The sequence below is a fragment of the Falco naumanni genome, chromosome 4, assembly GCF_017639655.2.
Source record: "Falco naumanni isolate bFalNau1 chromosome 4, bFalNau1.pat, whole genome shotgun sequence".
Lineage (NCBI taxonomy): Eukaryota > Metazoa > Chordata > Aves > Falconiformes > Falconidae > Falco > Falco naumanni.
Window position 1 is genome coordinate 25,780,352 of NC_054057.1, and position 26,609 is coordinate 25,806,960.

At 39.4% G+C, this 26,609-nt stretch overlaps 1 protein-coding gene across 12 annotated transcripts in view; it reads left to right on the forward strand.

The window, feature by feature from the left end:
- The window catches only part of EZH2 (enhancer of zeste 2 polycomb repressive complex 2 subunit), a 52,382-nt gene that overhangs the window by 25,014 nt on the left and 759 nt on the right, over positions 1-26,609 (forward strand). For 9 of the 12 annotated variants that reach the window (XM_040590541.1, XM_040590537.1, XM_040590543.1 and 6 more), the window contains 16 exons: positions 721-837; positions 2,129-2,267; positions 4,421-4,564; positions 5,107-5,209; positions 5,790-5,953; positions 12,615-12,706; positions 13,664-13,904; positions 14,324-14,493; positions 14,878-14,972; positions 21,634-21,674; positions 22,815-22,940; positions 23,333-23,511; positions 24,357-24,452; positions 25,067-25,148; positions 25,962-26,042; positions 26,159-26,243. In XM_040590541.1, the coding sequence (XP_040446475.1) occupies positions 721-837; positions 2,129-2,267; positions 4,421-4,564; positions 5,107-5,209; positions 5,790-5,953; positions 12,615-12,706; positions 13,664-13,904; positions 14,324-14,493; positions 14,878-14,972; positions 21,634-21,674; positions 22,815-22,940; positions 23,333-23,511; positions 24,357-24,452; positions 25,067-25,148; positions 25,962-26,042; positions 26,159-26,243 (1,955 nt within the window). The remainder of the gene's footprint in view (positions 1-720; positions 838-2,128; positions 2,268-4,420; positions 4,565-5,106; positions 5,210-5,789; positions 5,954-12,614; positions 12,707-13,663; positions 13,905-14,323; positions 14,494-14,877; positions 14,973-21,633; positions 21,675-22,814; positions 22,941-23,332; positions 23,512-24,356; positions 24,453-25,066; positions 25,149-25,961; positions 26,043-26,158; positions 26,244-26,609) is intronic. The other 3 variants (XM_040590544.1, XM_040590536.1, XM_040590534.1) reach the window with 2 other exon arrangements.

A 26,609-nucleotide genomic window follows, 5' to 3' on the forward strand; every position in this document is an offset into this window, starting at 1 on the left:
TTTCTGTGGCATGTTTATCTTTTGGAGGCTACATAAAACTCTGAATCTCAAAAAAACCCAAAAAGGAAGTCCTGTAGCTGAAAAAAGTCATTGACATGTCCAGAGTTGCATATTTAGGGTTAATTTTCATTTTTCAGTTTTGAGTCGTGAACATAATCAAAGGCTGGAGGATAGGATAAACAGACAATTATGGAGAAACGGCGCTGGAATTAGCAAGACATATGGAGTGTTTATTTCCATAAGATGTCTTGCTGGCATTAAAGTAAAATTTATTATTATTTTTAAACATAAGTAATATATGATTTCTGCAGTGTATTGATCTGAAGCCAGGGGAATTCAGTAGCCTTTCTGATGGCTTGAGTAAATACCCTTAACATCAATGTACAAGCAACTGTTTTGCGATACCAAACATATTTTCTTTTGTATATTGTATAGTCTTGAGTAAAATACTATCACAGCCACTTACTATGTGGAAAAAGAACTATCACCATCTATTTAGTAAAGGTATTGACATAGAAATAATTCTTGCGTCTTTTTTCCTGCTAAACCTCTTCTTACTATTACGCCATAAAAATCTAATGCATTTTTCAAAGGCTGATAAGGCTAATTTTGACAAACACTTTGAATCTTTTGCATTGTAGAGTGTCCTGTGATTTTTTTTTTTATTTATTTTTTTTCCTGGTGTTGCTGTGTAAGTGTAACTTCAACCTCTTATTTCAGTGCTCCGTTACCAGTGACATAGATTTTCCGAAACAAGTCATCCCACTGAAGACTCTCAATGCCGTTGCTTCTGTGCCTATAATGTATTCTTGGTCTCCCCTTCAACAGAATTTTATGGTAAGTTTAGAAAAGTGCTGGGAGGAGAAATGTATGGAGAAAAGGGAGGGGGTAATTTTAGAAATAAACCAACAAAAACTGTTGCCCGTTAACGCTCCCTGTCTTTTTGGTGTTGGTAATAAGGCACTAATGATTAGAAATAGGCTCCCCTGAAAAAATTTTTTTTGAGAAAAAAAAAAGTAACTTTGATTGCAAACTAAACCTTTGTCCTCATTAATCTAAGTATCTCTAAAACCTTGCTGTAAAGTGACCCCAAGTTTATTCAGATGACCAATTGACCAGCATACCTGTAGCATATAGTAATTCTTATGTAATAGAGGACTTAATCCTGAAATAGTCTCCCCACATAATGGTCCTTCTTGTATAGTAACTGATTATAGCCTTTTCTAATTAGCTTCACTGTATGTAGAAGCCATAATGTTAGATTTCTGATGTAGGTATTTGACTGACTTGAAAAGCTTAGCTTATTACAAATCTTTGTCACATCATTTTGTATATGATCACCTTTGCTGACTGGTTATTATGATAATAATCATAGCAGAGTGATTTAAATAACCAGTTTTATCAGTGTAGTTACAGAGTTCTTCCACACGCTTTTGTATGTGCTTTCAATTCATCATCGGTTGGGTATTTTGCGCTGCTGCAGAATCCTGCAGAATCAGCAGGAAAGTTTATTTTTGTAACAACAGAAACCACAATTCTTCTGTGGTATTGGAATATATATCTGAGTGTCAAGGTCTGCAGATTCTACTGATAAAACGTGGGAGTATTAATGCATTTAGTCTACATGCAGACAAAAAAAAAAAATCAACAGCGGAGTTCAGATTAAATTATAAGGCATGTTTCTGTGCTTGCTCTTTAGAGAACTTTAGATTTAGAGTCTTTATGTTGTTTTTTCTTATCTCTGGCAAAGCAATGCAGGGGTGATTTCCATTGCACATTACTGTGGAAGAGAACCAAGGACGGGAGAATGGACTTGGCAAAGGCAGGCTTCCCAAAGCTAGGTAGCTTACTGTATTTCAATAGTAGAAGCCTTTTGGAAACACCCTGCTAACCTTCGTGCTAGGAGCTAGTGTCGCTATGTTGAGCCAGTCACTGCTAGAGAAAAAAATTGTTGAACACAGATGAGGGTTTTATTTTATTAATGTAGTTAATGGTAAATGTGCTAAAGCAGTGAAGCTAGTTAGCTTACTGTGATAGCTAGGCATTTGTAGATTGTGAAAATAGCAATGCAGAAATGGTCAACTGAAAATGCAATTTTAAATTGTTTGATTGTAACTGTTGCTATCAGGTAGAGGATGAAACTGTTCTACATAACATTCCATACATGGGAGATGAAGTGCTTGACCAGGATGGTACCTTTATTGAAGAACTGATCAAGAACTATGATGGGAAAGTGCATGGAGACAGAGGTGAGCCCAAAGACGCAGGTATACTAATCACTTCTTTCTACATAAATAATTGTTGTCAGTGTTGCTTGTTAAGGCCTGATGCTTGATTGTTACAGTATTATCCCTAGAATCCATGCCTTGTGTAAACATCGGGGTATAACAGACTTCCTTATCTAAGTATATTGATTTGCATTTTCATAATGCTGCAAAGTATTAAGGTAATAGTGTGGAGAAATTGACTTTTTCCCTGGACTATAGAGTGATTCATCATAATGCCTAGTTGCAATGTGGAGAAGTCTTCAAATTTATGTTTGGAGCTTTGGAATATAATGTCCCTACCTGTCCTGCCTAGCAGAAAGTGGCAGAATTATGCAAAACTCTGGTAACGACAACACTTGTGGATGCAATTCGATAGAATAGCCTCTTGTGGTTTTGGGTTTTTTTTCCTTTAAGGAAGTTATTAGCTATTTAGAAACCTCTTTTCTATAAGTCAGCATATAGAGCAAAGTTGTATCCCTCTGTTGGTACGCTATGTATATTGTTTGGTGTAGTTTACCTCTTACTTTGTGTGGGGACTAGATGCGATGTCATCTATCTCTTAGTTTGCAGAAGTCTCAGTGAAGTAGCAACCTTTCACTTGCTCTACGTATCCACTCAGAACTGGCTTATACAAGCCTGAACTTTACAGTTGTGAAGGTTTCTCTGACTACACTGCTTTCCCCTTCACAGAAACATTACCCACCCACCTGCCTTTGCCCAAATGGGGAATTATTTCTTAAAATTGCTTATATTCCTGTTGATGCTGGAGTGACTGAGAGAACTACATCTTTTGAGTACATTGTATGCCACTCATGGAGGTTAAGCTTGCGACTCAGTAATAAATGCTACTCAATCCTACCTCAGTCGTGTTAAAGGCACCAGCTATCCTGAGGACATTATATTTCATGAGGAACATGAAATGTTACATGGGGTTTTGCCTTTGGATATTTGTACAGTTTTACGGATTGCTGACATCCCTGTCGGAGACGGGTTATGTCAAAATGGTGACGTTACTAGTAAATGAAATAATGATTTCATTTATTATTAAATCAGTCTAGATTTAAAATTAATCTTGTTTCGTAGTCTTGAGGTTCAAGTTTATGACGACAATTACTGTTATAGTTCTTTCAAAACTATATGTCAAAAGGAGATTTTTTTATTTTTTTTTTTAGTCTCCCAGTAACTAGTATTCTTGTGTGACTGTAATTAAATGTAAGTGCTGTGGGAATCTGAAATCCAGGGGCATTCCCATGCAGGAGTCAGGATTGTCAGCTAGCTCTGTAATTGCACTTTTGGAAGAGAAATTCAGTACTAACTTGTGTATGTTAAGCTGTGTTTAAAACATCCAAATGAAGTACCATGCCTTGTCTACTTAGGAATAAAACTATTAGTTTCCTTCAAGTTATTGTTTGACATCCAATCCCAGTCTAGGTTCAAAAGGATGGTGATTGGCACTACAGTCCTCACTCAGTTCACAGTTATTTTTTGAAAAACAGCAGCAGTCTCTGTCAACACTAACTACGATGTTCCTCTCTGCAGAAATGCCTTATTGTCTGCGCTGCCCTCTGAATTTTACAGCAGAATCTAAGCTAATAAGCAGATATATGCAGCATTGTATCCTTCAGTTTTCTCTTGATTTTTTTAAAATATAACTGTTTTCTTTTTTATCAGCTTGCCAGTGGGGTCTGTAGTGGGGAAGTGGATGCTATGGAACTACCAACCAAAAAAATCTCTCTGGAGATTCCCTAGCTATCCAAGGATAGCTTCATAGACTGTTTGCATGCATTTCCAGGCTGGCTTAACTCAACCGTGTTGGAATTGGGATTCTGGCATAAAATCTCTTAAATCGTCTAGCTAGTAAGTAATTTTATCTTCCAAGGAAGAGAGATTTATTTATGTCTGCTGGTATGAAGCACAGTGAGTCAGGAAAAGAAAAGTTTCAACAAGTTCCCCCGTTGTCAGTCTAAGAAATAAATACTGAGTATTTTTAACTCTTCTCAGTTCATAACTTGAAACTAAGACATGAAAAATACAGGACTGTTATTCATAACCTACAGCATTGGCCATAATTTAATTCAGGTATAGGGAGGATTAAGAATACTTCATATACACCTTGTGCTTTTATGTTCACTCCCAATTTTGCTGAATTTCAGAATGTGGATTTATCAATGATGAAATATTTGTTGAGCTGGTCAATGCACTTGGTCAATATAGTGATGATGAAGATGATGATGATGGAGATGACAATCCTGATGAAAGAGATGACAAGCAAAAAGATCGGGAAGGTAACAGGATGGGTATGTCTGTCTGCAGACTTTAGAAATTAAAACAATACCCCTTTTCCTTAATGACTCGATAAATTTGTTCAAACTCTTCTACTAGACAGTTTTCAGGTCTAAAGTAGCATAATTTTCTTCATCATTTCCTTTTCTATTTAGTTCAGGAGTTGTACAGATAATACTATGAAAGGCACTTCTGCCGGTTTTTGTTTATCTGCATACTGAGACAGTGAAATGCGCCAAAAATCAGTCAAGATCTGTCTAATAAATGCTTTGGTACTCAGAAAATGAAATACCATTCTAAAGTAGGCAGTTCTGAATTGCCATCTCCATCTGCTGGTGAAATAATGGTTTCTCCAAATTTTACTAGTGGAGTTCTCTCAGCAGGAAAGATCACTTAATGCAGTTTAAGTTGTCTGTAACTTAGAAATAAAAACCTTTGCTTCTTTTTTTTATTAGGATTTTGGCGAAGCCCCCCTTTCTCTGAACACCTCCTTGAAGTAGCGAAGGAGCAGAAATATAATTTTTTTTGCTTTCCAAATTTTTTGCTTCTTTGACAGAGAAAGAAAGCCACCCACCTCGAAGATTTCCTTCTGACAAGATATTTGAAGCCATTTCCTCAATGTTTCCAGACAAGGGTACAGCCGAAGAATTGAAAGAGAAGTAAGAAGTATTCCTTAAGATATATTGCTGTGTTGCTTTATGAAACAAAGATTCCTTCGCTTCATTAAATACTTTTTGATTAGGAATGGTCCCCTTTGCATCTAGGTTCTGTGGCAATTGTGTAACTTCTGCAAGTGCTACTTGAAGGAAATTGGCTGTTCCCACAGAGTCAAACAATACAGAGGTGTTTATTAGCCTTCCTTTCAAACTACTGAAAATACTGGGGGCTTGTATGTGTTTAATAATCCACATTGGGTTTTTGAGGTGGTAAAATAACAGCTTCTGTTAGAAAAAAAAATAAAAGTCTCCTTATTGGAGTTAGCGAGTAATAGTGAGTAATGTGTATGAGGAGATGACGGTCCAGAAAGTAAATGCATTCTTTCCTAGCCAATTTCACATTTGTATCAATGAGTATGGCACTAATAACTTGTTGCATCATTGACAGATTAACATTTCTAGCTGGCACGTATTTCTTAATATATTTTTTTAACTTGTCACTGAAAATGCAGAGCGGTACTGGAATCAGAAATTACTTTTTTAAAATATACTGAATAAATAACTTCTATTTCTTTCTTTTAAGATACAAAGAACTCACTGAGCAGCAGCTTCCTGGAGCTCTTCCTCCTGAATGCACACCAAACATAGATGGACCAAATGCTAAATCTGTTCAGAGGGAGCAAAGCCTGCACTCTTTTCACACACTCTTCTGTAGACGCTGTTTTAAGTATGATTGCTTCTTACATCGTAAGTACAGTTATAGTGTGCTTGTATATCTTCTATTTTTTGCAAGTCAGGAAACCTAAAAGTACCATGAGATGCAATACAGGAGGAAGGAGAGAGAAGAAAAATGAAAGCAAGAATATCGCTAAAGTTTACTAGAACAACCTGTCCATACTGACATCATTTTGCAGTGAAAACTACACCTCAGAAACCTGAATGCACCTGTTTGGGGTAGTTTGTTATCCTTTTTGCATTTAGGAATTCATATAGAATTCCTGGCTTGGACCAACCTATAATGTTACTTCTCTTTTTATAGTCTTCAAGAAAACTATGTTGTTTTCTACTGCTGTTTTTGTGTTACACTTTCTCAGTTTGTGCATGGAGAATGGAATATATTTCTCCATAAAAATACACAGTTATTCATCAGACTGGCTTAATTTTCCGGCAGGGAGAATGAATATCCAACTCTTATTCTCTCAGGTTACTTTCTAGCCACTTCACATGCACCTGGTGATTTGAAGAAGAATTGTTTCTGACAGTTGAGTTTTAGAAATTGCGGTATGCTTTCCAGTGAATTGTTTTCATGTTGCCCCATTCTTTTGGGGGCAGGATTTAACAAGAGCATTGGCAATGAAGCTTGTTTCCATTTGCAAGGTGTGAAGAGTAAGAGAGACTCTGAAGTGCTACTTGAGACAGTTTTCTCTGACAACTGAGCCAAATGTAAAGGGAACCTAACAGTCAAATGTGAAATGGTTTTGACTTGCAGTTAATACTATGATGCCTTCTATTTCAAATTAATTCTCTTTTGACTTAACTGTTTATTTGCATGTCCCACTGTGAGTGTGCATGCATGTTTGTTGGGAAATCTTTGCGCTTTGTTAGCAGCTCCTCATCCAGCACACATGCAGTCTGCCTGTATTTGTACTTCACACTGAAGGTTTTACACAGTGCTGCTGCTTTGTAGTATCCCTTAGTTGCCTTTCAGTTTCAGGAGGAACTGGGGTTGTTCTCAGATGGTGGGGAGAGGGGAAGCTTTTCCTGTTCCTAGTTTCTTCAGTATTTGTGGCTTTTGGAGTTAGGTCTGTTGGTTTCACTTTCTTGCATTCTGTTGGCAGGCCTTGCCTGAAAATACAAAGAAAGAAGCTCTTGCTTCTGAATAATGTTTAAGAACAGTAAGTTTCTGGAGCTTGCTGCCTTGTCCAGCCAGCTTCAACATGGTGTGTTCTGTGAAGCTGTAGGTTTTGTTTAGGATTATCTTAGTTGCTTGGATGACTCATTCCAAGAAGCATTGAGTGCAGCCTTAGTCTGTAGGACAGGGAAGCAAAGCTGTATGCTACCTCTTGGCAAATGCATTCATCTGGCAGTGGTTTAATGAGTTCTTGACACTCTGAATAGTCTATCAAGGAGATTGAGTGTCAGTACGGTTTTACTACTTCAAAAGGATTTTGGTTTTTAAGTCAACAAGAAAGCATTGTCCAGACATAGTGAGAACAAACTTTTTCTTGTAGCACCCCAGAAGGCTTTAGGTACTTATGCAGCAGTGGGTTTAGGCCATTTTTCTCAATAATTTTATAAACTTGTGGGAGTTTTCTAGTGAAGATATGTGCTCCTCTACAATACACACATATTTGATTACTTACATAGTTTATATAGATTTGCCTTTCATCGTCATTTTTGCAGATTGTTAGAAGTAGAACTGAAAAGATCCACAGACCCCATTTTGTTACTTGTTACTCTGGGGAACCTGGTATTAGCAGTCCATGGTTTTGAGGCACCAAATCAAGTTTTTTTCGCTGGTGATTTTTTGATAAGTGCCTTAAACAAGTCAATATTCTTTCCAAAGTGTTCTATGTCCAAGGCTTCATTTTTAAACCATACTTTGTACTTAAAAAGGCCCAAACTTTACATCATCTCATCAAGTTTTCAGGGCCATAGCAGAAAGAAGGAAGAATAACGCTTCCACCTTGGAGGCATTAAAGATGTACTTTTGTGTCAAGATGGAGCGTGAAATTACCAGTTATGATAATGCTTTTCATGAGTTTATGCAGCACATGCATTGTCACTGATAAAAATTATGTTTGATACTTGATTGTTGCAAAGGGATCTCTTGAAGCTTGATTTACACATTCACTGTGTAGCCTTCAGACTGCACACTGAATGTAGTAAACTGATGCTTCAGACCCCGTTCCCTGAGACATACCTAAATCCCACCTCTACAATGACTGGTCACTGCTTTGGATGCATTGCTTCCTTCTGCTTTTGTCTATAGTAACACCAAAGGAAGAGATTGTTTTCTTTCTGTGTGTCTGTCTCTCTGTGTGTCTGTCTAGAGCTAAGAAGTTATCTGTTAAAAACTGACAGTGTCAGCTGTATGACCTTTTTGCTTTCTGTGGAATTTTAAGATTGTCAAAATCCACCAGACTCATTGCTGGGAATAAGTAACTCATCAAAAAAAATACTACTCTGGTTATTGGAAGGCTGAGTGTCTCTCTGCAACAATTTAATAATTGAACTTTTTTAAAAAATAGAATGGTGTTCTGGCTTCTGCACATGACTTTTGATGAATTACTTTGGTAGCATGGTGGACTGCAGTGATCAGATTTGTACTTCAAAAGGTGCACATCTCCAGAGAAGGCATAGAGAATCAAAAAAAAAAAAACAACCAGGAATTCTATTAGGTCTGGATTTGATTTTTGTAATTCCCCCTCTTGGAATCCATTTTTGTTAAGATTAGCCTTATTTTATGGCGTTTCAAATCTCTGTTCTAGAACATTTGAGTTAAATATTAGAAAAGTTATCATTAGATTTTTACGTGTCAAGTCCCCTTGACGACCTGGCAATCCCTTTATGTGCAGGTGATGACATTACTGAAAAAACTTGTGTACCGACTTCATTTGCTGACAGCAAGGAATTATGCCTAAATGTCTGGACTAACAAAGAATTTAGAAGAAGGAAAAATATCAGGTAGGGAGAATTTCCCAAATAGCTTGACTGTGAAGCAAATGTACATTTCAGGCTAAACTGTTGCCTGTGTACTTTCACATTATGAAAAATATGAGAATTGAGCCCACTGGGGATGAGGCAGGTAATAAATCTTAAAGACAGAAAACATGCTCAGTGAAGCAGTTTTAGAATGACTTTCTTAAGGAGATTATTGAAGAAATACAGAGTTTAGTTATTTAGGAAATTCTACAAAGTTGTCTTTTGATTTTTTTTGTAAATAATTCACTGCTGCTATTTGCAAGATTCATAATACAGCTATACAAGCATTTTTATGTTTTTCTTGGGTCTTTTCTTTGTAACAAGCCTTCCAAAAAATACCTCACAACAGCAGTGGTAGATTCTGAGTATAATTATCAGTACTGCACTATGTTGAGTGTTTTTGAAATAGTGGGATACAAGATATATGATTCGAATATGGAGTACCAGATAAAGCATATTTTTGAGGTCTCGCTGTTTTAAGAAGTCAAATGTTGATTTGTTTCACTGCATTTCAAACTAAACATTTCTTCATCGTCTAAAGGCAAACAATTTAAAAAACCCAACCTCATTTTAGGACCTTGCACAGATGAAATTGAGAGAGTGTTTGCATCTGCAAGCAATGTAAAAAGAATAGTTTTGATTTCTGTGAATTGCAGCAGTCTGATACAGATCATGGCTTGCAAATGATTTAATGGGGTTTTTTTTGTGTCATTGCAAAATTATTTTCCTTGTGGTATGGAGAGAGGGTAAAACAGTTACATGAGAAAAAACCAAAAAAACAACCAAAAAACCCCCACCAAACACAAAACCCTGAATGAATGAAATGGTATACTGTGCAAATTTAAAGATGCAGTGTTGAAAAATGTGGGGGTTTTCCCCTCTGCTTTTGGGTGGGGAGCAGCCATCATCTCTTCCTTTCTAAAAATCTGGGATAAGGTAGAATAACTTGTAATTACATTGCAAGGTTTCTTTGTTCTTTAACATATTTTACCTACAGAATGTATGAACACTTCAACGATATGTCAAACATATGAGAAGTGACATACCATGTAAAAGCTTTTAACTGGAATGTGGGTGAAGAAAGAGTGCTGATAGCAATAATAAGCACAATTTACATTTCTGTACTTTCTTGTAAATAATTTTTATGTATCTATATATCATACATGGAAAATCAAAGCGCTTTTGTTTTCTGATTTATAAAATGTAATCTATTTCTCTGGAGAAAGTGATGCAATATTTAATTAGTGATACTTTTCTATTGTTTATAGCTTTTTAAGAAAGCTTTGGAAGAATACATTGCTTCCTTGAGGTTCCCGTGTGCTCCTGTCATTAATACAGGCATTGTACAATTTATGATTTGATCGCCATTATGGGAGGGGAGCATGAAGTGATGGTTCCAAGATGAGTGGTTTCATCAGAGAAGCTCTCTTAAAGCGCTCACCACGACTGGTCACCTTCCCCACTGGTGCCAAAACAAGTGCTTGTGAAGCTATGCTGCAAACCAGATCACTGAAATGAGATTTGCTTTTAAAAACTTTCTGTGAAGGCATGCGTGAGCTGTGCCCACATTCTTTAAAAGGGAAGGGACTGCATTTAAAAGGTTCAGTCTTGAAAGTGTAGTGGACTATTATGAAGAGAAGCCTTGTCTAGAAATCGGTCTAGAAACCAGATGAGTAGGAAAGCCTATGGTGGTGGCTTGTTGAAGGAGTAAGATGTGTGTGGGTTGATACAGAACAGCCCTTACAGATTAATAGGGGATAGAGGAGAGGGATTTCTTCTTTCAGTTTGAACATTAGCACTTCTTATTCACTGAGTGTTGAAAAACTTAACTGCTAGTTATGGTTGCCTAGCTTGAACTGTGGTAAAACCACAGCGTAAGTGCTTTTGAAGTGCTTGGGAATCATGCATTTTCAGATTGGTGTCTTTTGTAGCGTTAGGAAGCCCACAGGTAGCACTGAGTGTTGGTGGGGTTTTTTTGTTGGTTTTTTGCTTTGTTTGTTTTTTTTTTTTAACTTGAGTGCATTCTCCAGTTTTGTTCCTTGCAGTTGCATACTTTTTAGGGGGGAAAACTATTGATAGATAGATATCTGTATATTAAACCCAGAAAATTTTGTTCCTTGAGAATGAAGGAATTTCTTTTAAAAGAGAATTACAGAAAACTAAGCATGGTATTTCAAAAAGCTCCTAGTATAATCTGGAAACATGAGTATATGAGTTCTGGTGAGAATCTAGCTGCATGTTTTCCAGGCTTCAGTTAAGGTAGTGTGGTTTAACCCAGCAGGTAGCTAAACACCACACAGCTGCCTGCTCGCCCCCCACCCCAGTGGGATGGGGGGAAAGTGAAATTCATGGTTGAGATAAAGACAGTTTAATAGGACAGAAATGGAAGGGAAAATAATAATGATAAAAGAATTAGAATGCATAAAACAAGGTGACACACAATTCAATTGCTTGCCACCTGCCAACTGATGCCCAGCCAGTTCCCGAGCAGTGGCCTCCAGCCAGCTTTCCCCCTAATTTATATACTGAGCATGATGTCATATGGTATGGAATATCACTTTGGCCAGTTTGGGTCAGCTGTTCTGGCTGTGTCTCCTCCCAGCTTCTTGTCCCTGCCAGCCTACTTGCTGGTGGGGTGGTATGAGAAGCTGAAAAGTCCTTGAGTTAGTGTAAACAGTGCTTAGCAACTACTAAAACTTCAATGTGTTATCAACATTATTCTTATCCTAAATCCAAAACACAGCAGTGCACCAGCTACTAAGAAGATTAACTCTATCCCAGCCGGAACCAGGACAGTAAGGGATATGAAAGAGTTCCCAAGACTTCAGCAAAGCCGGGAAAGTCGGTCTCTGAAAACATCCTGCTGTGAGGCAGGGATGGCTCGGGCAGAAAGCTGGTAGAGATGAGCTCTGGCTAAAGGAATGTGTAGGAAACTGCCATGCTGTTATGAAGGTGCTTGTGTTGCATCTGTAATGTGCCTGGCTCTGCTCCATTCAGAGTCACCCTTCTGCAGCTTATACAGAGCTATACAGTCTGTCAGGTACATGAGCAGACACTTCTCTGCAAGTCGCAGACTTAATTGTCGTTGTTCTGATCCATAGTGACTGTGCGATGCTAACTTATTTTTACCCTGCAGCTGGGATGTAGGAACTGAACTCTTACCACCTGACAGCTTAGTTGGAGTGCTGATAAACTAATAGAGTAAAATCGCTTGTGCGTCCTTCTCACTAACAAGAAGGAAAAGTGGGTCTATTACTTTTCCAAAGTATGTGGGGTTGGATTTTTTGACAAGATAGAAAGTGAACACCTGAATTTTATGCATTGAGAGATGATCACGCATTATTAGGTGAAGCCCTGAATAATTCTTTTTAATACGGTAACAGAAGTAAAGTCTGTTCTGTTTGTGGGGAAAGGAGATATAGCAAGTCTTCCTTGATACATGAAACAAATGTGGTGATATCTTCACTGATGTAAACGGGCATATGTGAAACTTACCCCTGTGCTGTCTCTGTGTGTTAAAGTGGTAAGTCAGATGTCACTAGACGGGGTTTATTTTGCAGGGGTTTTTTTTCCATTTGTTATCATTTTTATTCTGATTTTAGTGAAGTCTTGGTAAACCTTGTGGTTTAGATACTGTTTGAGGTTAGGTATTTAATGTATTTTTTGTATTAAAGCTTACAAATGTGATGTTTTGATTTAACAGCATTCCATGCAACTCCTAATACTTATAAACGAAAGAATACAGAAACAGCATTAGATAATAAGCCTTGTGGACCGCACTGTTATCAACATCTGGTAAGATAATTTCATATGTTAGAATTCACTAAGTGCTAGCGCTAGCTGCAGTATATTAAGCTTCACTTGGTGTAAGAACATGCTGGATCTATGATACTGCATATCCTTGTGGGCTACTCGCAGTCTATGATCTTATCTTCAGTTTGTGTGAAAGAAGTTAACTTTCAATCACCTAAGTAGGAATAGTTTTTAGCTCTTATTAGATGTAGCCTGATATTTGTAGGGAAGAAGGATTATTGCTGCTATTGTGTCTGGTCTTGTCAAAAAACTACAGACTTAGCTGTTTCGCAAGTTGCATCACAAGTAAACATTATAAAGTTTTTTTAGTTTGCTGGAGGCGAATTCCGTCCAGTATTTGTGCTGTTAAGAAACAAAGGATGGAAATTAATAAGGTGAAATCCTTAGTAATGTAATTTTGAATCTCCCTCATACATCCCCTGATTTTTTTAATATGAGAAACCATGTAATTTTCCAATTTAAAAGCTTGCTATGTGTTGTCATACCCCTTTCCACTAGAAAACAATTATGAGTGAAAAATTATGAGTGATTGATTGCATTTTAAAAAAGTGCAGAATGTGTATTGTTTAAGCACCACTTACAAGAAGTATTGTATTTTGAAGGATATCCTCTGTGGGAAATTCTCATTCCTTTTCTGTCATCTAGGAAGATAGGAACTTACTATGGAATTATTTTTCCTTTGGTAGCCAAAACAAAAGTATAACTGAAATACCGACATAAGTACTTCATAAGTAAATGCAGATTTTTTTCACGATAGCATCAAAAGTACATATGCTCATGGTTAAAGTACATTTAACTCAAATTTGTGTGTGCATAATTAATTTGTAGAATAATGCAGTTACACAGCATGCAGGTAGAATGTGTTCTTCCTCAGTCCCTGATCATAGGTGAAAACACTTTTTAATTCCTTTACTGAAAATGTGCATGTTTTGTGTTTAGGAAGGTGCAAAGGAATTTGCAGCTGCCTTGACTGCTGAGCGTATAAAGACACCACCAAAGCGCCCAGGTGGCCGCCGAAGGGGAAGGCTTCCAAACAACACCAGCAGACCCAGCACGCCGACAATAAATGTATTGGAATCAAAAGACACAGATAGCGATAGAGAAGCTGGAACTGAAACTGGAGGAGAAAACAATGATAAAGAAGAAGAAGAAAAGAAAGATGAAACATCCAGTTCCTCTGGTAAGGCTAGTCAATGCTTCTTTATTCAATTAGCTGCAGTGCTTGAGAGGATAAAAATAATAAAATAAGCAAAAAGTTGGGCCATGCGATTGTAGAAACCAGGTATTTGGCATGTATGGAACTGAGTGAAAAGACTGAGTAATAATACGAGTTTAATCAAGTAGGACCCTATAAGAAAACTTCCAGATTGTCTAGATTTCTTTATAGAGGTGAGATCATATAATTTCAATAGCTACTGTTACCTAATCTTTACCTTTGTTAAGAGGTATGTGAAAATTGCTGTTTTGTGTGGCACTTAAATAAGAAACAACAAAAACCTGGGATATTTTAACTACAGTTAGTAATTTGCCATTTTTAAGGGCTGTATAAAGTTTTTGAAACATAGCCTTACATTGACCCATACTCTCAATTTATTACAGAAGCAAATTCTAGGTGTCAAACACCGATAAAGATGAAGCCAAATATTGAGCCCCCAGAGAATGTGGAATGGAGTGGTGCAGAAGCCTCTATGTTTAGAGTTCTTATTGGCACCTACTATGACAACTTCTGTGCAATTGCCAGACTGATTGGGACCAAAACATGCAGGCAGGTAAGAAGGGAATCTACTTACTAGGGATGATAGATAGCATTTTACTTGTAAAACTGAAGTATAGAAATACTAGTATTGATTACCAAAACAGAAAATGAATTCATTTTCTTGGTTTTCCCAAGAATGCTATGATCCAGAATTCATGCCACAAATATATAAAAGTTAGTTTTAAAACTGTTTTTAAATTACATTGACAGGAGGTTTAAATTAGACTATCTGTTCTTAAATGACAAAAATAATCAACTTTTAAATGTATTGAAAAGAGACTATGACTGGATATAATCTGTAAGTTGTTGGTTGGAGGAAATCATACTAACTTAGAAAATGAGCAACCTTCTACTAGTGAGAGATTTATCGTGGATGTATTATGGTATCTCTTGTTAGGTGTATGAGTTTAGAGTAAAGGAATCTAGTATTATTGCTCCAGTCCCTGCTGAAGATGTTGATACTCCTCCCAGAAAGAAGAAAAGGAAACACAGGTAAATCTGTTACTAAATAACCTTAGCATAACAATAAATTGAAGATACAGGGGATAAGAACAGAAAGTATTTTAGAGGAAAAGTCACGCAACTCTTCTCCTTTTGCTTCCCAAACCAAAACTTGCAGCAATAAAACAAAATGGTGGTTTGGTTTCAGACAAAAGTCTTACCACATTGGCAATTATAACCTTCCTCTTCTCTTCCCCTCTCCCTTCTTTTTAACCTCTTTAACAGCCAGATTCTTGTAGGTGTATTGTTGCAAGTCATCAAACTAAGTTTAGATTAGAAATACTCTACACAGCTTGTTATAACATTCAAGATATTGTGGTATAATTTTGTTTACAGCAATAAGCAGTACATTTAAAAATGTTATAATGGGATTCAGTAATCGTTATATGGTATTTTGTAAATTAAAACTTATGGGGGTTTTATGGTGAGGTGTATTACATTAAGATTCAGATGACAAGGAAAAATGTAGCAAACTAGTAGGATTGCCTTTTTTTTTTTTCTTTGAGAGGCTGAATGTTTCTTTGTAGCACCCCAGCTTCATTATCAACTAGAACTCCAACTGAAAAAATAGGTTAACAAGTTATTATTTGAAGTGAAGCTACAACGAAGGTCAAAATCAAGCTTTTTGCTGGAGCCACAAAGACCACCTGAATTTCTGTTGAAATTGTAAACTTGGTGGCTACTGTCAGTGAAATGCATTTTTCTTTGAGAATCCTGAGGTTTGAAAATGCAACCCTGCATTGATTATTTTTATTTCCAGGGGTAAAAACATGGGAGGTAAAAAGCTAACTGAAAACTAGTGAGAACATTTCTTTCTGCAAGCAATAAGTACACTTTTTTCCATGAAGTTTCCTATTTCTCCCTTTAGCTTTCCTTATTTTCCCTAAGCTTGTTCTTCCAGTTCTTCTCCCATCAATTCTTGTCTTAGCTTGTCTGTTTATTATCTTCAGGCTTAGTGAAATTCTTGATACTGGCTCAGAGATACTGTTGATGTGGAGTAGAATGTTTCTGCTTTGTAGCATAGAGGCAGCTGATGTGAGCTAGGAAAAGATTCAGCAAGCATCTGGAAGAGATTCTGTTTTCAGCAAAACTATTGATTTAATGCTCTAGGGACAGTTTTTGAGTTTTGGGGCATTTCATGGGCTTGTGTGTTTGAATCTGGAGTTAGTAGCCATAGTGCAAGTTTGGAATATGCATTTGGGAATTAGCTTGCCTTCAGATTCTTGCAAATAGCTATGAAAATGATGCCACTACATCTGTTTGAAAAGAGCAACTATAAGACTCAAATGCATTTTGAAGCTGAAGTGGATTGTGTGGTTACCAGGCTGACATTGTTTTGGAGGAGTTTGAGACTTTTTTTTTTTTTGATCGAGTAAGTTTTTTTCCCCAAGTAAATAAAATCACATATCATTTTATGGGGTTTCTTGATGTTTTGTTCTTACTAGTTGCCAATATAAAAACTTTTATGCTAGCCATTTAGTTCTGAAATGCCTTTTAATTCTTTTAACTCTCACTGAAGGAAGGAGATGATTTTTTTTAATTTGATTTCACAGAATATGTGGCAATCAAGCTGTCTCCATTCTTCTATGTGCAGTAGGCTTTTAAGACAGGAAAACCTTTTAGCCCGCCTACATACTACTGTAATCTGAGCACTCCCTAAAGATGTCCTACAACTAGCAATTTGGAAAACCACCTGGAAGTCTTTTCTTATATTTCTTTGAGTTGAATTTGTTTACTCCTGGAGTAAATTCAGCCCTAGAGCCAGGAAGGCCCTTCTGTCCTGTTTGCGCTTTTCCATTGTGAACCTGGTCCACAGGTTTTCCGTGTGTATGTGTGGCAAACAGCCTTTGAGCAAAAGCAGCACTCACGCCAGAGAAGAGCAGCAGCAGAAGGCTGCTTTTAATGCCCTCGTGTAACTGATTTGATAGCAGATTTGCTTAAAAGACTTTACCTATTTCCCATGCAATCTTGGTGCCCATAGTATCATTTAGGTTGGAAAAAACCTTTAAGGTTAAGAGCAACTGTTAATCGAGGACTGCCAAGTCCACCACTAAACAGTGTCCCTAAGCACCACATTTATGCATTTTTTTGAACACCTTCAGGAATGTTGATTCCACCACCTCCCTGGGCAGCCTGTCCCAGTGCTTGAGCACCCTTTCAGTGAAGAAATGTCTCCTAATGTCCAATCTAAACATCCCCTGATGCAATTTGAGGTTGTTTCCTCTTGTTCTGTCGCTTGTTACCTGGGAGAAGGGACCACCCCCCCACCTCCCCTGCCTACAGCCCCTGTCAGGCAGTTGTAAAGAGCGAGAAGGTCTCCCCTGAGCCGCCTTCTCTCCAGGCTGAATCCCCCCAGTTCCCTCAGCTGCTCCCCATCAGCCTTGTGCCCCAGCCCCTTCCCCAGACCCCTGCCCGTCTCTGGACATGCTCCAGCCCCTCGGTGTCTTTCTTGCAGTGAGGGGCCCAGCACCGAACACAGGATTCCAGGAGCAGCCCCACCAGTGCCGCTTACAGGGGGATGGTCACTGCCCTGGCCCTGCTGGCCACGCTGTTTCTGTTACAGGCCAGGATGCTGCTGGCCACCCCCCAGGCCCTTTCCCACCGGCAGCTCCCCAGCCCCTGCCCCCCACCTGCAGCTCCTGGGGCTGGTGTGACCCAGGGCAGGGCCCAGCACCAAGCCCTTGTGACCCTCACGCCACTGGCCTCGGCCCCTCGGCCTGGCCTGCCCAGCCCCTGCAGAGCCCCCTGCCCCCCAGCAGATCAACGCTCCTGCCCAGCTTGGTGTCCTCTGCCAACTGATGGAGGGTGCGCTCCATCCCCTCGTCTGCACCTTCGGTGAAGATGTTGATCAGGACTGGCCCTGCCACCGAGCCCTGGGGACACCCCCTGTGCCCGGCGCCAGTGGGATGTAGCTCCATTCCCCGCTGCGCTCTGGGCTCGGCCCTCCAGGCGGCTCCTAACCCCGTGCAGAGTGCCCTGGCCCGGCCAGGAGCAGCCAGGTTCTCCAGGAGATGCTGTGGGAGATGGTGTCAGTGCCCAGGTAGACACTGCCTCGTCCACTGGGTGGGTCATCTTGTTGTAGAAGGAGATCAGGTTCATCAGGCAGGGCCTGGCATTCATAAACCCGTCCTGGCTGGGCCTGACCCCCCGGCTGTCCTGCACATGCCTCGTGATGGCACTCAGGGTGATCTGCTCGGTAACCTTCCCTGGCACCGAGGTCAGGCTGACAGGGCTGCAGCTCCCTGGATCCTCCTCCAGCCCTTCTTGTTGTTGAGCGTCACACTGGCTAACCTCCAGTCTGCTGGGACCTCCCTGGTTAGCCAGAACTGCTGATAAATGATGGAAAGGGGCTTGGCAAGCTCCTCCGCCAGCTCGGTGGGTGGGTCCCATTCTGCTCCATAGGTTTGTGCACTTCTAAGTGGTTTAGCAAGTCACTGTTTTCTCCTGGACTATGAGCTGGTTGCTCAGTATGCCTGTATTGAACAGCTTATGTGGCTCTGCCTAGAGTTCTGGGTGCCTTTTTATAGGGATTTAAAGTTTTACTGTTACCAGGCAAAAGGTGCAGCTGAGGCATTGACATGGATTGTTATGTCCCAACTGGTTGGAAGGCTGTGTCTTAGAGTGGCAGGGAGGCTGTGGATAAAATAGGATTTAGGAGACTGAAGAGAAGTCTTTGAGTGATGCCAGAAATATCAATCACTACAAAGACTTAACTACATATATTGACATAATTGGCACGTATTTTGAATTTCAGTGCTGTTTCTGGTAGCAGAGTATCCCTGTGCAGAGAAAGAAATGTGAGTGTAGCTTTTTCCAAAGAATGTGTTTCTGCTGCCTGATGATAGTAGCGCCTCCTTAAAACTCTGGCAAAACCTAGTAGGTTGTTAGCAGAGAAGAACAATATTTTTGACAGCTCTGATCGTAATGCTTCTGGAAACACTTGTTTTCTAAGCTGGCTATCCTGCAGATGTCAGCAGCCAGATGTACAAATCCACCTGCTTGGAAATCTGCTACTGACTTTTCAATTTGCTTTTTTTTTTTTTTGTTTTGTTTTGTTTTTTATGAAGCTTCAAGTTGTGAGGGCTTTCTCAGCTTTCTGTCTTTTCATTACCTTTGCTTCTTGGTGCATGGGACCACATCTTGCCTCTTGTTTCTGGTTAAGATAGCAGATTATAGGGCAGATAGATCAATTAGTCCACCTTTAGTATGATACTCATTCAGGCTTCAGCTTTCTGCATTAATTTGCCGTGCTTTGTGGCAGTTTTTGAAAGTTACAAGCCGATGAATGTACTACTTAATTGTGCTAATCAAACCTTCTGTTGAACTGGTCAGTGCTGGCAGCTTACTTCATGGTGTTTTCTGTCATTCACCACAATTCATGCTTGTACTTGATGTCTCCAGCTCCTTTCTTGCTAGGTTCTCTCCCTCCTGTGAGACCACTCTCTGTTACAAGAGTGGCTAAGCCTTTGCCACGTGTGGCAACGTGTTCAATTCTCTATTTGTTTTGAGTTGTTAGTATTAATGTTTTATTGATGGTGGCAATCTTTGTCATATTCAGGTAACCTTGTCTATACTTTCCCATGGAAACCAAGAAGTCTCAGCTGGCAACTAGTCAGCAAGTGGCATTTTACTTTTAAAGTATTAAGATAGTGCTTACCTGGGGCGTGGGGGAGAAATCATACTAATTGCTCATGAAATGATGTTTGAAGAAGTCTGTCCACAGAAAGCTTTTAAGGGGTTGGTATGCCAGGTCTTACTGTCTTGGGCTGACAGACAAACTTCTGTGAAAGAGCCGTTCAAAAATACGGTATGTGTTACATTTGCTGAATACCAGCCAGACAAAAAAGAAAAGCAGTTTGATGTGCCTTACAGTAGTATAAGTCAAAACTGTTTTCCTTCTTTCAGTTGTATAGGAACTGTCTTCAAAGAGTCAGCATCTCATAATTCATAAATAAATGTTGGTAGCCTTTTTTTTCTAGAGTCATACTTAATAGGAACGTTATCTATTCATTATAGTGCTCTGTAACACTGATAGTCTTTGGGCTTGTTCCTTTCCCTCAGCCTCAGTTACCTGGACGAGCCTGCTTCTGTGGGCTCCTAACCTGTGGGGGTTCCGAGCTGGCTGTTGAGCACTTCAGTCTGACTTAAGTTAGAAAGCTTTGAAAGGGCAATTGCACAAAGAACCTTGTTTACACAAAGTGGTTGTATGTGGTGGTGGGGCCAGCACATCATTCAGTTAAAGTAGAAGTTGATATCATGCTTTTATGAAAGAAGTAGCAGTTAAAAAGTTCTATTTAAGTAGTTACAGCAGGAGATACATATTTCTGAGTGTTGTATTCACTGAAAGGCAGGATAGCTTTCTAAGTGTCCTGTGCTGGGGATTTTTGAGTATAGTGTTCACCAGTATTTTGGACTGCTAAGTACATCTGCCCAGAAAATGAGGTTGCTAGATGCAGCTAGCAGTGTATTCTTTGGCCAGGGAATGAGGCTTCTCCCATATTCTCTTAACATTGCTAGATCATACACTAAGAAAGCCCAAGAAGTATAAGCTTTCTAAATTTCTTACAGTTTGTTCACTGAAATTCAAGTGCTAACTAAAATGCATAGATTTGAAGTAAAACTAAACCCACTGATTTTTCCTTTTAATTTTAAGGCTACTGAAATTTAAGTCTGGTTTTCTTTTTTGGTGCCAAAGGTCAAGACAGGTGGTTTTGCTCGATTGTGTGTGACACAGCTTTTCAAGGATTAGTAGACATTTCCTGCACAAAGAACTTGCAATCTGACATGGATACAAAATAAAAGGGGTAATTCTAACTTGCAAGAACTTTATAGTGAGTTATGTTACCATAACCAAAAGCATGATGTTATTAAAAACAAACAAAAACCAACAAACAACCACACAACAAAAACACTGTTTCCTGCAAATGGAGTGCTTAGCAAAGCTAATGGGGAAAAAGGACGCTGGAGGAAAACCCTAAGGACATGAAGGCGTATCAGACTTTGAAGTAGAAGGGAAGAGGCTTAGCACAGTACCAGCGGGCAGAACAAACTGGGAAAAGTCCACCCAACCAGAAGAAATCTGAGGCCGCATCAATGTGGCTGTGCCAGACAGATGCGATCCCTGCTCTTATACAGTTGGGAGCTCAGCACATGAAGGTTGTTACCTGGCTGTGATCTCTGGGAAGCCACCAATGTGGTACAATGTGACAGACCTTCACTCCCCCATTTAGACATGTTCCTCCCTATCGGCAATTCCACATCCTTCCTTCCAATGCTGCTGCTGCCTGCTTAGAAGTAGCTCCAGCAGCCTCCTCTTTGCAGGTTTTCTTTCAAGGCCATCTGCATTTAAGCATCTCTTTAGCCTGGGCTGGAGGCGGGGGGGGGGGGGCTACTCGCCTGTACAATTCTGGGACTAGCGGAATCGTATGTGGAGGGGGAGGGAGCAGCCGGTGGAGCGTCGATCTTGTCAGCTGCAGGAGCCTGGGACAGGGTGGTTCTGCTGCAACCACTTCTGGTTGGTGTGCAGCTCGCAGGTGTTCACAGTACCAGCAGCTTTCCCGTTTTCATTCAAGTGTGGGTGCAGCTCCCTTTCCCAGCCCACTGCAGGAGGAGTTCCTGTCAACCTTTTTGTGTTTGTTTTGTGTTTTTGCAGGTTGTGGGCTGCTCATTGCAGAAAGATACAGCTGAAAAAGGGTTAGCATCTTTCCATTCAATTTATGTCCTGAATTTTTAAGATCCTACTATTGCATTTTTGGTTTTGTTTTTTGGGGTTTTGGGTTCTTTTTCTTCCTAATGTTAGGCCATTATATACATTTCATGGGGAGCTACAGATTGTAGGGGGAATAAAAAGAAAAAAAGTAAGCTCTCATTACAGATATTGTAGGGACAAAAAGGTACCGTTTGGTTTATGTAACTCGAAGAACTCCATATAATTCAATGAAAAGGGGAGGAGGCTGAATTTGCAATCTTTTCAATATGGCCTCATTGAAGTACAGATAAAAATGTTATTAACAGTAGAAGCCGCAGTAAAAAGCGGCATTTGTTTTTTTAAAAAAAACAGTTTATTTTAGAAATAGTTATCTGAAAATTTGTTGAGAGTGGTTGGGACTTCTAGCAACATAAATAATTGATGAGTTTGTGTGTGTTTCTCCTTTTTTGGTTGCTGATTGCTAACTTGAGCATTTTTACAAATACATGCAAACACAACACAAGCTCAGGAGTATTAACAGCATGTGTAATTTACATAGCACTGAATTCTCCTAGCTGCTCTTTAGGTAAAGCTCTAAACTTGCCCCCAAGAGTCCCTCCTTGCCTATAAAACATTAGCATTGTCTGTATTGGAAAATTGATTTGGGAAAGCACAGTGGTATAATGACCAGGTGTTATTTTGCCAGTCTATCTGTTTGAAAGTTGACTGTTGCTCCAGGGTAAGAATTACATTGGGTATTTGAGCAAATTTACTTTGCTGAATAATCTCAGTGTTATTCTAGAACACGTTCACATAGGGAATTATACCATTGTAGTTTCGTATTTCAGTTTTCCACAGTAAACACTTTTCAGCTCCGATTCCTTGAAGCAGCTGAGTAATGGGAAGAATGAAGTGCACTAGGATGCAGGCAACTAATGGTGACAAACACCTAACTAACGTTACAGTTCTGGTTTGGTGTCTTGATTTTAACCCCACTCATCATAGGTTTGGGGGGTTTTTTGTTCGGTTTTGGGGTTTTCTTAGTTAAATGACTAAAAGGGCATTTGTGCTTCAAAGAGTGAAGGGAACTGCATCTTGTTTGTTTGCACCTTTCAACTTTACAAAATGTTGCTATTTTTATTCAGATGGGTCATCGAATCATGTTTACAACTATCAGCCATGTGATCATCCACGTCAGCCTTGTGATAGCTCATGCCCATGTGTAATTGCTCAAAACTTCTGTGAGAAGTTTTGTCAGTGCAGCTCAGAATGTAAGTAAAACATTTAAAAGCTATCTATAAATTCCCTTCACTGCCCCAACCTCTAACTCTGTGCTAGCAGTCTGTGTGTACTGCAGGCATCGTCCGCAGGAGCAGCAAATTGTGTCAAATGGTGTGAGAAGGGAGCACGTGCTCAGTTTAATTTGTTCCTCTTAATGAGCCATCGAATGAAAGCAGAAATAGTCTGCAGGCTTAAAATTGAGGAAGACTAAAGTAAAATCAGGGAAGGAAAGAATTTACAGTACTTCCGAATGTCTTAGATATCAGTGGCTATAGTTTGGGTTTTTTTTAATATTCTGATCTGCTATAATTTGCACAGTCTTAATTTTACAGTGTACTTTTTTCATAATTGCCCTTTCTGTTTTCCATCTATTCCATTGTAGGCCAAAACAGGTTTCCTGGATGTCGTTGTAAAGCACAATGCAACACTAAGCAGTGTCCGTGTTACCTAGCTGTACGCGAATGTGATCCAGATCTCTGCTTAACATGTGGAGCAGCTGACCACTGGGACAGCAAAAATGTTTCTTGCAAGAACTGCAGCATTCAGAGAGGATCCAAAAAAGTATGTAGCTAGCTGTACAACTACATGCCTCTTGCCTTGGTTTTGAGGTGTTTTTTATATTTTCATGCTGGAGAATGGAATTTCTTTGTCTTCATGCTGTCAAACAGGAAAAGAAAAACAAAAGGGAGGTAGCTGTCACTTAGGTTAGCATGCTTCTGTGCTGCTCTTAAGCTCTGTGTACATTTCATCATGTACCGATTCGTGGTTTCAGTGTGACACTGCAACAGATTATCTCCTTTTCCCTGTGCAGGTTTTGCTTGTAACTTGCAAATAGGCTGCTGTTTTAAAGTGATAACTCATCAGTCTTTCCCTGGATCAGCATAAGGAAGTTTAGCTGAGACACAGATACTGGCTATTTCTTTCTTCAGTGTTTGATTCTAACATGCAAACTTTGTATACCATCTACTGAAAACAGTGCAAAAGTCCATCCAGGTCCGTTAAATAAATAAACCAGTAAAGTTTATTTCTGCTCCAGACCATCTTTTCACAAACTTGTTCAGTCAAATACTGAGCTGATCAGTAGTGGGCTCCTGTCTGCAGATCTTTCCAGTTTGAAAGCCTTAGTGCATATGTCTTCATGTAACACCTTTGTTTCAAGGTTAGACTAGTACTTTTACTGGTTTTCAAGTATTTTACATGTTTTTTCTTTCACGTACAATTCTGATCCACAAGCTGTAATTTTAGTGTGCATTTGATAATTAGAAGAATCCATGTTTGCCTTCTCTCCTGGAGTCCAGGCATACATTTCATTAAGTGATACAATTAAAAACAAAATGAAAAAAAAACTAAATCCAAGCCAGGCATGTCTAAACTTTCTGCATTTTTTTTTTTTTCCTCTCCCACAGCACTTGCTCTTGGCACCTTCAGATGTGGCAGGCTGGGGAATTTTCATCAAAGATCCTGTACAGAAGAATGAATTCATCTCTGAATACTGTGGTGAGGTAAGGGTGGAGAACAGTTGTTATGTGTGAGCTTAATTGGTGAGGCTGCATCTTGGCTAGGGACCAAGGGATTGTCTCGCTCGGTATCATGCTTAGTCAGAGAAAGGTGATTGAAGTACACAGGCGCTGCTGTCGGAGGCCCCAGACCCAGAGGCCAGGCAGTTGAAATGTCACCAGAAATTTGACATAGGTTCTTGTGAGAATGAGAGGCTGGAATGTCAGTTTTTCTCTTGGATGTAATTTCAGTTCAGACGTGGCAGAGATTGTGTGCAAAATCATTTAGTATAGTGCTACAATTCAGTGGGCACTTTCACCAAATTATGTTCTATAGTAATAAAACCCCGAATCAGGTATGCAGTCTTGATCTTGACATGAGAAGTGATTCTTGCTTTCCTTCTGCTCTGCAAGAACTTATTTGTGCTAAGAACAAACCATGGTGGTTTGATAAGTGCAGAATGCTTGCTGAAAACAGTACTTTATGTTTGGTAATACTTTCGGTCCCAGAGAATAGAAAAATCCACATTTCTCTCAGAATGTCTACGTTTTTTGACCTTAAGCTGCTACGGTTACAAAGGGGAAGAGGTGGTCAGTTTTACAAGTACTATTTCTTTCAGATTATTTCTCAGGATGAGGCAGACAGAAGAGGAAAAGTATACGACAAATACATGTGCAGCTTTCTGTTTAACTTGAATAACGGTATGTATGTATTAGCCACAACCCTTGCCGCATAAGTAAAAATACATATGGTTGCTATTTTGTTCAGCACGGTTCTTTTGCAGGCAGCAGGTAACGCTGAGAAATTTTTTTCTTTCGCCTATCTTTTCTGAGCAGTGCATGGATTCCTAATATTGATGGCCAGTTACCCCTCAGCAGATGCCAGTCTGCTGGCAGTGGTAGTGGTAGTGTAGGTAGTGGTGACACAGCTTATTACGCAAGCTAACTAGACAAGATGAGTAGAAGTAGAATTTCATGGAGTAAAATTACAGGAAAGCATTAAGTAGCCTAAAGAATTTAAAAGGTTTGCTAGGTGTTGTCTGAAAGAATTTTACTGTGACTTAACCATCGTAACTTACTGCTAATTTATTTTGTGTCAGGGGCGGGGGGTGAGGTGGGGGGGAAGACACACAGATAGGTGGTATGTGGCTACGCCACTTGAAGTGAAAAGTACAGGCTGCAGTGCATGAAGTGTGAAATACCAGAAAATACTTGAAAGGAGGGGAAAAAAGCTGCTTTTTTTCAATGTTGACTTAGCATATTTATGGTACTTGTTCTTATGGAATAAATGTAGAGAAGCTTCAAATGAGAAACTAAGGTAGTGCCCCTGTGGCAGGAGATAAATGGAAAGCACAGCAGGAGTATCTGGTATCTTGCAGAACAATAAAGCTGTTGTAGGATGATGTGCCAGTACTTCCATGTGCGAAGCTTGCAGTTATCTTTTCCAGCAATTTGTTTGTAGGTGACCTATCCATCACATGTGGGTTTTGTTTGTTTTTTCCCCCCCCCCCTTAGATTTTGTGGTTGATGCAACACGCAAGGGCAACAAAATTAGGTTTGCAAACCATTCAGTAAATCCCAACTGCTATGCAAAAGGTAAGTTTTAAATTTACTTGCTTTTAGCAATGTGTGAAATGTTGTGGGATACTTATTTAGAATACACGTTTTACCAGTATTTGTGTTAACATACGTTTTGAATTTCTTTAAAACAGTTATGATGGTGAATGGTGATCACAGAATAGGAATATTTGCTAAAAGAGCCATTCAGACTGGTGAAGAACTGTTTTTTGACTACAGGTTGGTGGATGGATTTTTGTAATTTCTTCCTATTGCAGACTGGATTAGCTTTCAGTATTTCTGTCCAGCTCAAGATTAATGATTGTGCCTGCCTCCTTACAGCCTCAGGTCTCGGCAGCTGAGAAGCAGTCCCTGGCTTTTTTTTTTTTTTTTCTTTTTTTAAGCCAGACACCATAGTTAAGATTGACTTGAGCAAACCAACTGGTTAAGAACCTTACAAAATTGCAACAGCAGCTGGTATACAGAAAAGTTTAGTGACAGGTGGGGACAGACCTGCACAACTTTTCCAGGCAGACCCACGTATTAAACTTTCTCTGGTAGGTTTCCTAGGTACCAATAAAGGTCATCTCTCCCATCATTCAGAAA